The sequence below is a fragment of the Triticum dicoccoides genome, chromosome 7A, assembly GCF_002162155.2.
Source record: "Triticum dicoccoides isolate Atlit2015 ecotype Zavitan chromosome 7A, WEW_v2.0, whole genome shotgun sequence".
Taxonomy (NCBI): domain Eukaryota; kingdom Viridiplantae; phylum Streptophyta; class Magnoliopsida; order Poales; family Poaceae; genus Triticum; species Triticum dicoccoides.
In genome coordinates this window covers 703,440,898-703,452,123 of record NC_041392.1, presented here as the reverse complement: position 1 = coordinate 703,452,123, position 11,226 = coordinate 703,440,898, and the positions used below count along the sequence as shown (strand labels likewise).

Genomic DNA, 11,226 nt, shown 5'->3' with positions numbered 1-11,226 from the left:
ACACGACCAAGAAGGAGCCTCCGCTGATGGACGAGCAGTGCGCCGTCCAATCGGCCAAGAGGAAGGGCCGCCGGCACACGCAGGAAGCCAAGATCAATGTCGCGGCCGTGTTCACCCTCGTCGCTGCCGCGGAGCAAGAGGAGGCCGTCGTGAAGACCGCCAGCTCGTCCACGAGGCCACGAGGCAAACCCTGCCGATGCTAGGATTAAACCCTAGCCAGCATGGGCTCGTCGCTATTGCAGTGGCCGCGGGCAGCACCGGCTCTTCGCCCCTTCGTCCCCGACTCGCCGCGCATGTCGGCCACGCTGCAGGCGCATGGCTACTACCCCCACCACGCCGGAGCCTCTCGTTTGACCAACCCTTCGTGCTCCTAAGAGGATGGAGCTGGAGCAGGGGTGTAGGGCACAGCGACGGGGCGGGGTGGCCGCCGTCGCCGGCGGAGCGCTGCGAGGGAGGAGGGGCGAGAAGTGGCAACGCACAGCAGCGCTGGCGCCGAGAGGATAATACACCATCCTCTTCCTGCAGTGAGCCCAGCAAAGCTTTGCCTTTCTTTCCAAGGTGATACTACTATAATACTATAGTTCACTAAAAGAAGATATTTTTAAGAGTTTCTTCCCTCACTTAATCGAGACATAGAAACTGTTTTTGACAGCATTTTTTTAAATGACAGTAACGAGGCAAATAATCTTTTTTAAGAGAATTTGTTACGAAAAAAAACCGTAAATACATGGGCATTGTATCTTGTTCTCTAGAACTGCCAAAGATGAGATAAACTTGGAAGCGGCACTAAATCTAGTGGTGACAATGACACAAAAATCACAAGACCATTCTGTCAAAACTGATGCAAGTAAGTAATTGTCTGAAGCTACACAGCACAGGTCAGGTGCAATGCCAGTTTGTTGCTCCTCCACAAGTTGAACAACACAGCCTACACGTATGTATTCTCAGAAGAAGACGGCTTTTGCGGATAACTGCTGGCTAGTTTACAAACAAAGCGCAAATGAGATGCACATTTCAATCCGGTCATGGATTCATCTTGTGGAATGCTACGGGAAGACGATGCATCACGACAACACGGCTATGATTTCCTTGGTCCGCCCTTGCGCCTTCTCCTTCTCTTCCGGCCCATCCAGGTCCCCAATGTTGTCGTGGTACTCCTGCATCACATCCGAATCAGGCATCAACAAGCTGATTAATAAACTGTCAAAAACATTGCCTACTTGAAGAATGCAGACAGCCTCCCTATTGTTCAAGGCAGAAAACCGGCGAATGACCATTCGCGCTAGTTCCCATCAGAAACTACTCGACAACATATGATTTATTCGAGAAAGGAATGACATGCCTGAAGTATCTCCTTGACATCATCCTTTGTCAGCTTGTTCTGTCTCAGGAGCAACTCTATTCTTGTCCTCATCTGCGAGTTCCTGAAAATTAATGACAGGGAGCAAAAGATGAACACCGCAGTTCATTTTAATCTCATTCATGGCTCTCTGTACAACAGAGCAGTAAAGGGGGGAAGAAAGACTGAATGAAGCCTTACTTACCCGGAGTGCCAGATATGCCCAAGAATAAGCGCCACTAGCTGAAACATACAAACAACTGTTTCAGAAGCTTGGTGGAGTGAACAAGAATCAACAGAATATAGGCTGGAAAATATCATCAGATGCAGCACTGCCATGCCACTGCGGTAATACCTGAAGCGTGTAAAGCCCAGCTTCAAGTTTCCGGTTGTACCGCTCATCATCGTCCATCTAAGAGATAAGAGCATGCAATTTAGCAATAAATAATCTGTTTGGATTTGACATGGAGGTCACAAGACAGAAAAGGCACCTCTAAATCATCTAAATCGAGGCTTTCGAACCTTTCGGTCTCAGCTTTCACTCTGTCTGAATACCTGCATGGCGCAAAGAGATCATACTAGCAATTAATAACAAGGAAATGACAGCAGTTCCCTTGGCTCTCTTGAAACTAGATTTACCGTATGTATAGCTCCATCAGACGGTCTATCTTTTCGCATTCATTCTCAACAAATTTGCCTAGTAACCTGATCCTTCGTGAACCTTTCGTGATACCACCTAACAGAAGAGGGTAACAATCAAACATGAGCTGTAAAGTCCTTGTACAAAAATAAAAAGATGATGATTGCATGAATTAAAATGCTGAACTATTTGTCCTTGTTACTGCAGCACCAACAAACCTATTTACATGGCAAACAAGGATTCCTCTGGTGCAAATTTATCAGGATCTATGCTTATTTGTGGGTGTGAGGAAGTAGGTGTGCTCAAACAAGTAACTTTCAGTGCCAGTTTATTCAGCACCACTGGAACTTAGGGCACATCTAACCAAGTTTTCGATGTACTTTATCTAGCCAAATCACACACTGATAATGATATGGATTATATGGGGACAAAGGTGGAATGGTGGCAGGCTACTAGGGTTCCTCAACAACTGACTGATACTTCAACAAGTTTGATTAGTTCATTAAATAAGAAACAAAGCATTTGTTCATATTGTTAATTTTCCTATGCCAAATTCACTTTTAGTTTGCTGTTTCTGGTTGTGGCCTGAGGCCTGGTTTTTCTGTCTCTTCAGTTTTCAATCTGTTTAGGTTATGCCCTGTTTCCTGTGGAACTTTGACACCTTGTAAATATTATGTAAACTACGTTTTCTCTGTAATATATTTCGATTCGGTGGCCTGGGAAACCATGAACTACAGGCTTTGGCATGGTGTTGTGAAAACTGAAATGACAGTAAACAGCATGGCAAAACATTGAATCTTCAAGTGCAACCATAATATTCAGAAGTACTGTCAGAGATGTAGATTTGAAATTTGCACATGCTAGAGTTAAATCAGTAATGTAATTAAAGCAATTTTTCTAATCAGATAAAAGTGATTGGAGAAGATAAGCCATCATGTTCACGGCATACTCGAACTTCTAGTAGGGAAATACTCCCTCCGTCCCAAAATAAGTGTCTCAACTTTGTACTAGAGTTAGTACAAAGTTGTACTAAGCTTGAGACACTTATTTTGGGACGGAGGGAGTAGTTAACAGAAAACCCTGTAGATAACTGGTGGTTCATAAGCTGATTTGTAGAAATGTAAGTATATTTGTCGATCCTCTGCTCAGTGTATAACGGACATTGGAACAGACTTGCCTGCTTACCAAACAATGAAGCAACTAGTGAAATGATGCGTTCTTCTAGCTCCTCCTGATAGCTCTCATTTTTATTTTTCTTGTTCACAGGAATCTGAAAGCCCATATTTCAGAAGCAATTATAACATGCTTACAAATATATCAGAAAACAGTCTCAAGTTAAAATTGCGAATGGAGCGTGTTTTGTAATTAAGGCCAGCTTGAGACAATGAAACTCCTGACTCGCCAACTCGCTTATCAGTGAATTTTCAGATCTACCTTTTTTCTCTAATTCCATTACAGTTCTATTTTTTGATAGAACATTATGCATGTTACTGCACCAGATATATACAACAAAAGGGACAAAACATGAAGCAACATAACAACCAGCCATTGTCACAAAATTGAGCAAAATAACTATTAACAGTCTTTAGGTTTACTAACTCAACAGCTTACACAATTATGATACAAGCTTGATTGAAAATTCTAGCGCCAGATATCAATACATAAACATTTCATCTATTTTCAGCTTTATTTACATTGGCTATAAAATTTATAATGGACCTAGCAGCAGTCCATGATCATATGCAATTCCAGGGAATGGTGATGAATTACTGAATTAAGTTGTACTACTCGAATATCTGTAATCATTGAAGATAGATAAAAGGAACAACGCAAGGAGCAGTTGTTTATCACTGAAAAGGAGCTGTTCTGTAATATAGGCCAGTTTCAAACAAAGAAGCTCCTTGACTCGCAGCTTATCAGTCAATTTTCTTATCTGCTCTTTTCTCTAACTCAGTTACTTGTATTTTCCAAAGAATCCGTTATGTATGTTACTGCGGCAGATGTATATAGAAACAAACGGAACAGCATGAGGCCACATAACAACCAGTCTTATCAACAATGTATACATTATGATACAAGCTTGTTTGAAAATTCTAGCACCAGTTAATCAATACACGAATATTCATCCATTTTCAGCTTTATATTGGCTACAAAAACTATAATATGAACCTAGCGGCAGTCGATGAACATATGAGATTCCAGGGGATGGTGGTGAATTACTGAATTAAGGTGTACCTACTACTCAAAACATCTGAAATCACATAATATATGAACCAAAATAAGAAGGAATGGAGCAGCTGTCTATCACTTGCCTTACCCATGAACGCCGCAAAAGCAGTCTTGAGCCCGAGCACGTCGACAAAGCGCTCGCAGGCAGGGGGGAACCTGGTCATGGCGAAATCCAGCGTCCTGATGGCGGAGCTGTAGGCGGACTTCTTCTGCTTCATGATAATGATCATGAGCTCGACGCCCTCGGCCTTGACGAACCGCTCCTTGTTCCCGAGCGGCATGAGCACGCAGCAGAGGCAGTCGAAGAGGTTCTCGAGCATCTCCCCCTCGTCGGTGGTCCTGGGGTCCCTGGACTTGTACATGGCGACGGCCTGCAGCAGGCCGTCGACGCCGTTCATCTGGCCAAGCCGCTTCTGGTTGGCGGGGCTGTTCTGCAGCAGGATGGCGAGGATCTCGGAGGCGTACTGCTTGTTGGCCTCGAAGTCGCGGGCCTTGACACGGGCCAGCAGCCACCGGAGCACCTTGGTGCGGTCACAGACGAGGTCGGCGAGGTGCGGGCGGAGGTCGATGAGGTTCTCGAGGACGGCCAGGGAATGGTGCACCGCCTCGGCCTCGTCGGGGTCCGCCTCGGAGAGCCGCGAGAGGTTGTGCACGAGCAGGTCGAGCGCGTTGGCGTCGACGAGCGCGTCGGCGAGGGCCTGCACCCCGGCGAGGTCCGAGGGGTCGTCGGAGTCGGTGAGGTCGGCGAGGAGGGAAGCGGCCGCGGCGGCCAGGTCGGCGTTTTCGTGGGTGAGGAGCGAGGAGAGGGAGGAGGCGAGGCCGAGCGGGACCAGGTCGGGGAAGAGCTCCGGCGCGCCGGCGAGGAGGCGGAGCCGGTCCGTCTCGGCGTGGAGGGCGAGCTCGGAGTCGGCGAACCGGGCCGGGTCGTCCGGGTGCTTCATGCGTGCCTCGAGGTTGTCGCGGAGGCGGCGCTCGAAGCCCAGCAGCAGCCGCTTCGCCGCCCGCAGGTCGAGCACGTCGAGCCCGTCAGTAGCCGCCTGCTCCTCCTCCTGCTCCGCCCGCTTCCGCTTCTGCGCGGCGGCGGCGGCGGCGGCGTCCATGGCGGCGGAACCCTAACCCTAGGCCGATCCGGCTCGGGTGGCTCGAGGAGGAAGATGGGTTCGAAAAATCGGCAGTGCTTCAGTGACAGTGGGCTGCGTTTTGGCCTCTTGGGGCGTTTGGATCTGCTTGTAGATTCGTGCTGATTGTTTTCTTTTTAATCGTCAAATTTGATTTTGATGCTCTTAGAGCATCTTCAAGATGGACCCGTAAACCTTCCGCAACCATCCGAACCGAGCTGTTCGGACCGTGAAAGCCATCCAACGCAGTCATGCGGTCTGTGGAGTTGTCTGAACGCGTTTTCTCCTGCAAACCGAAGGCAAATGTAGAGGAGGTTTTTGGAAGTCTGGACCGCTATTTCGCCCGCTTCTAACCGTCCAGTAAATAACCATCTGCTTGACAGGATAAAAGATCATCTTCTTGACAGGATGAAAATATCTGATAATTGTATTTGGCTTAAGCTTTACTATGAGCCAATTTGGATAAGAAGAATTACATCAATTCAATCAATTGATCTCTAGTGTTGCACATCCAAATTATACCAATTAATTGTAGTCTATGAGTGACCAATAGTTTGATTGATAAAGCATTTTAATCACACAATATGAGAGTTGGCTAGGAGTTGTGGTAGTTGATGTGATGTTACCTGCAGAGCTATGTAAATTATCCTATTCTCCTCATAGTTGAGTTGCGACGCCACGACAAACAGGCATGTATTACAATGGCATATAATTATTGTGATCCAAAGAAGACCTTATTTGAATATTCTTCATTGATCAAGCCTTATCATCTACTGAGATATTATAATAACTTTGGAGAAGAAAAACATTATAGTTTGAAGTTGTTATCTATGCAAGCTTATCATGTATATTTGTTGTCTTTCATAAGAGAAGTACCATTTTAACTATCCTATAATTTCTATTCCAAAAGAAAAAGGGCAAGCATTAAAAAAGAACCCAAATTTCCTGTCAAGGACAAGAATAGCAATCTATTTTGCCTTTTTCTTCGTACACCTCTCCCATCAACCTGCTCAATTTGCATTTAACCATCTGCACCCCTTGTTTCTTGCACATCTCCTCATTTATCAATTAAATAAATAATTTGTTATTGAATACTGACCAAACTCCTGATGCATCATTGTTTAAACATATATTTAGAAGTGTGACTATAAAAGAAAAATGTACGAATAACTATAGGGGTGACGTTTGCGACCTGAAAAAATATATACTTTTTTGGATGTAATGTGTGAATCATTTTCTACCAAACTGTACATGAAGCAAAATCAAACGGCATCCAGTAGTGGAAAACTGAAGTAAGCATCAATATAATTAGACAACTTGCTCAATCATTAGCACAAACACCTTGTGCTCACCAGCAAGGCAACCGCCTTGTCCACCGACGAGTCGTTCATCCCAGCACCACGCAACTATCAGCAATTGGTATCGCCTGATGACGCCTGGCGGATGCGCTCGTTGACGCGACAAGATCTGCCTCATGCTAGATGCACTGATGCCGCTGTTGGCAATGGAATGGGAGGAGTATCATCGATGCTGCTCCTCACATCTCACCTCGGCTAGGCCTCCCAACTCAGCTGCAGCCCGACTCCCTCTTTCGCCGCCGCCGCTAGTGCTCATCACCTGTTGCGCGGGTGAAAGATGAGGTCGAGATGGAGGCGACAACCGTCGGATCGACTCCACAAGTTGTTGCTGCCGCGCAGCCAAGGATTCGCCACAGTCATGGCGAGGCCAAGGAATCACGCCGATAATGGTGGATTCGAATCTGAGTCTCCAGGGAAAGTGGGTGGCGCTGTAGCCACCAGGCCACAACATATTTGTTATGATCAGTGGTTCGCTGAGTGATAAACCAAAATCCGGCGCAGCAACCTGTGATGGAAAATGACTTGTTTTTTTCTGACTTATGGATGGCATAGTGGGTAATTTGTAGCAACTTTTGGGGTAACTTACATGACATACGGACAAAAGCAATAGCCCCTTTATTATTAGATAGAGATTTGTACGTATATTTTTGTTAGAATTAATGTGTTTGACGAATGTCATTTTCTGAAAATTCCTAAAGTAAATCTCGAAGGCCTATGAATAAATAGCAAGTGAATTAAGGTGCAATCTTTAGTCTCATCCTGAAAGTGGAGGAGATGTACCCGCAAAAGAAAAGTGGAGGAGGTGTGAAACCAATTTAAATAGTGGAGTCACATCACTCCACGTGCGCACGTAGCCCGCCAGGGTTCGAGTCTCGGCTCACCCCTTGGTGCTCAGGTTGTTTCTTCTATAATAAAATAATTCCATCAAGAGCTAGGCCTAGTTGATTTTATTTTTTCCCACTCCACTAAGTAATGTGTATAAGAAGAGAAAAAGAAGACCACACACGCTTTTTCTAGCATGTCCTGACTTGGGCACAAGCCGGGGCTGGGGTGAAGGGAGCGGGCATGTGACATGTGCGTGGATGGTCCGTCGAAATTCGGTGCATGGTCTTGCAGGAGTATGATTTTCTTTTGCCATTATGTTTTATTTTTTGATTTCCTAGCAGAAAACTTGATTCTTTTCGTTACCCGTAAGTTGGAGACTAGGTCAGTTGAGATCGTGATCGCGAGGCGATGCCACACGGGTTCTTTTGTACATATGGAGAAACTCTTGAAATCAGCCGACTGATCACATCACAGACGTAAGCCGCGTCCCATGCTTGCCACATGTCCCGGTGACCCCGCGTACCACAGCTCCCTCCTGATCCTCATCCCAACCGGGGAAGCACTCACCACATTTGTTCTCATATATACCACGCTTTGAGCACTCCTCCACACCATATATCCGGGATCTGTCTTGTTCCTCCCTCTACCGATGCTAGATCTTTCTCTCTCCTTGCTCCATCTACTTCTCCGACGAATCGAATCAGCACGAGATAGTCGTGGTGAGACGTCGTTGCATGGTTCTTTGAAGGAAATGTTGCAAGGACAACATGATGGGGGCGTGATGCGGTAGGGAGCCTGGCACCGGCGTTACAAGGCATCGGGTCCGCCGCTCGCAACAGCACTCATCGGTGTTGCAAGCGCAGAATCTCGTCGGGGTGCTGCAACCAGTAGCCAGTTTTATGACCGGCGGTCGTGGCAGGCACAATTACTGCAATCTAGTGTTGTTGGCGGCTGATGCCACCATGTCGCAATCGTAGAGCTCGCCGCAACCGGTGATAGGTGCTGCAACCACATAGCTCGTCAGTGCCTCAACCGCGACATATGCTGCAAAGGGGTGGTCGCAGTAGCTACCATTTTTGCAACCCGATGGGGGCGGCCGCGGTGATGCTTCGATAGCCATGGTGACAAGGCATGCTGCAACGACGTCGATGACCGTGGTGATGCTGCAATGCAAGCTTCAACGCCATGATGATGAGGCGTGCTATTGTGGCGATAGGGGCACCGCGTAATGCTGACATGCAACATGTGTGGTATCGCGTCCCTACAGATCTCACGGGGTGATGGAATTGCGATGCAATGCGAGTGGTGTTGCAACCGACAGATCTCGCGAATGGCAAAATCTGAAATGCAACGCATGTGGTGATGTGCGCCAGCGGAGCTTTATTGGAATATACGAGGTGCTGTGACATGCAGATCTCACCGTCGGAGGAGCTGCGATGCAATGACCTATGGATGTCGCCAGCGGCAGAGCTGCAGTCTCATCAGCATTGGAGCTGCAATGCACAAGACGGGAGGACGATGGTGCTAGCAAGGAGCGATAGAGTGATGTTGTGCTAGAGAGACGATCTGGTCAACTGCGCCATGTTGCAATCCATGTGCCACGTGTCAGATCCGACGGCAGTGGAGCCGACTGATTTTCCCTCAAAATCAGTCAGTTGATGCCTAGCAGCCACCATATATATGACTTACCGGTCACACCAGAGATAGACCAAAACAAGGTTGGGTTTTGCTTCATCTCGCAAGTTGTGCCACACCAACCTCTCACCCTTGTGATCCTCCATTAGAGCATCTACAGCCGGGTGCCTCAAACCCTCCTCAAACGCCCGGGCGGGTCACCCGGTCACTAATCGGTCATGATTTTTTGATCCAGACGGATGCCTCAAACGCCTAGGCTGAGCGGTACCCCTCATATCCAGCCTAAATATGGGGTGGATATGGGGGCGCCCGGGCACGCCTGCCACGTCAGACTGGCGAAGGGGTCCCGGCCGAAAACGCCCTGACCCAACGATCCGAAGCTCGTCTCCTCCATCGGACCGGTGACGCCGCGTGGCGCAGCCCCGGTGGGCCGCGTAGTGCCTAGCCCAGCTATTTAAGTCGACCGGCGGCACCGAAACCCTACCATCCATCCATATTTTCCTCTTCCTGTCCGCCGCCGCCACCACTTTTCACTCCACCCATCCACCTAGTAGCCATGCCCCCACGCCACCGGGTGAGGAGCGAGCCCTTTCTAACGCCGGAGCGTCGGCTCGAGCTCCTTGGGAAGACTCGGGCTAGGCGTGAAGCTCGGATTGCCGCGGGGCTACCTCTGGATGCAGTTGATCCGGAGGAGGAGTTGGAGGAGGACGAGGAGGAAGAGGTTGAGAAGGAGGAAGATGAGCCGGCGGATGATGATGTGGGGGACGCTGGCGACGCGGATCTGCAGGCGGAGCAGCAGACCATCCTTGATTCCCTTCGGTCGGAGTTGACTGCGGAGGCCAGACGCCGTCGCCGGTAGGAGGTGGAGGCGCAGTAGGCTGCGGAGGTGGCGGAGATGCTCGCCTACCTGGATGAGGTCGAGCAGGAGGAGGATGAGCTGGAGCCCTCCTGCCCGCCCATCTAGCCGGCGCCCGGCACCGTCGTCGTGGACATCTCCGACGAGGAAGAGTAGTTAGGATAGTACGTAGTATGTAGTACGTAGAATTTCTTTTGCATGCTTTACATGGATCTAAGGGTGAAATATGAGAGAGGCGAATGCAAGGTGGATAATTTGAGGCGTGACCGGTCATTGTCCGCGGACGCGCCCAATGAATTACGTTTTTGGGAAGCATTCCACGCGTATGCTCAACTTTATCACCACAGGTTATCTTCCATCCAAGTCGGGCATCATCGCATACCGATGTCTCCAACATTGTCTGCATCGTCCAGTCTTCTTGACATCCACAGTGTGCATTTTTGCTACCTCTAAAACTTCCTCTTGGCCTTTAGAGGTTGCCTCTATACATTGCATGGAGCTTTCTCAAGAAAAGAAATTCTTGGCATCGCCTCCAAGTTAAGAGGCTGCCTCCAAGCTTTGGTTCCAACTAAAATATATGTCATCCCTTTTCTCGAGCCATCCAGTTGAAAAGTGAACGGCATGTCAACTTGATTAATGTTTTTTGAGGGCGCTCTAGAGGCTGCACTCAAATGTCATACACTACAGCGTTTTTGGTTAACCTTAGATGCAACAATGTTGACTCTAGCTTAGAGGCACTGCTGCCTCCAACCACTATGGAGTACTACTTGATCTCTACTATATAAGTAAAAAGGCTTAATGAATTGACGACATTAGCACTTGAAAATAATATATCAAAGTAGATTAATTACTAAGATATAACTAAAAACATTTCAAGAACTACTAAATAAATGATGTTTCAGCATACTATAAGTAAAGTTAGTGTTATACAAAAAACATTGTGAATATTTTTTTTCTTACCTTCGGGCTGATTTTACGTATATCAATGAGGCCTCAAACTCCCAGATAAAGCTCTACAAAGGTGTTTTTTTGTGATTCATGAATCTGGGTGGTATTTCCATCATAGGTGTAGTGTGCTTTGTCAGTTTTACTCGGATACTGAGTTAAGTCGGGTGTAACTAAATCCGATGGCATCTTTGATTTACACTAGTCATTGTGTCATGTCCCCTCACCCCCCCCCCCACCCCCAAACCCGAAAAGAGATTAAACCACTTAGATTTTACTCA

General features: G+C 47.6%; 1 protein-coding gene across 1 annotated transcript; it reads right to left on the bottom strand.

The window, feature by feature from the left end:
• Positions 1–769: 769 nt before the first annotated feature.
• LOC119329665 (beta-catenin-like protein 1) lies at positions 770–5,398 on the bottom strand. The gene is made up of 8 exons (XM_037602731.1): positions 4,292–5,398; positions 3,165–3,249; positions 1,979–2,075; positions 1,831–1,894; positions 1,695–1,751; positions 1,545–1,582; positions 1,343–1,424; positions 770–1,157 (listed from the first exon to the last, which is right to left on the bottom strand). The coding sequence occupies exons 1-8, from the start codon at positions 5,306–5,308 to the stop codon at positions 1,065–1,067; spliced, it is 1,533 nt and encodes a 510-aa protein (XP_037458628.1). The 5' UTR covers positions 5,309–5,398; the 3' UTR covers positions 770–1,064.
• Positions 5,399–11,226: the final 5,828 nt, after the last annotated feature.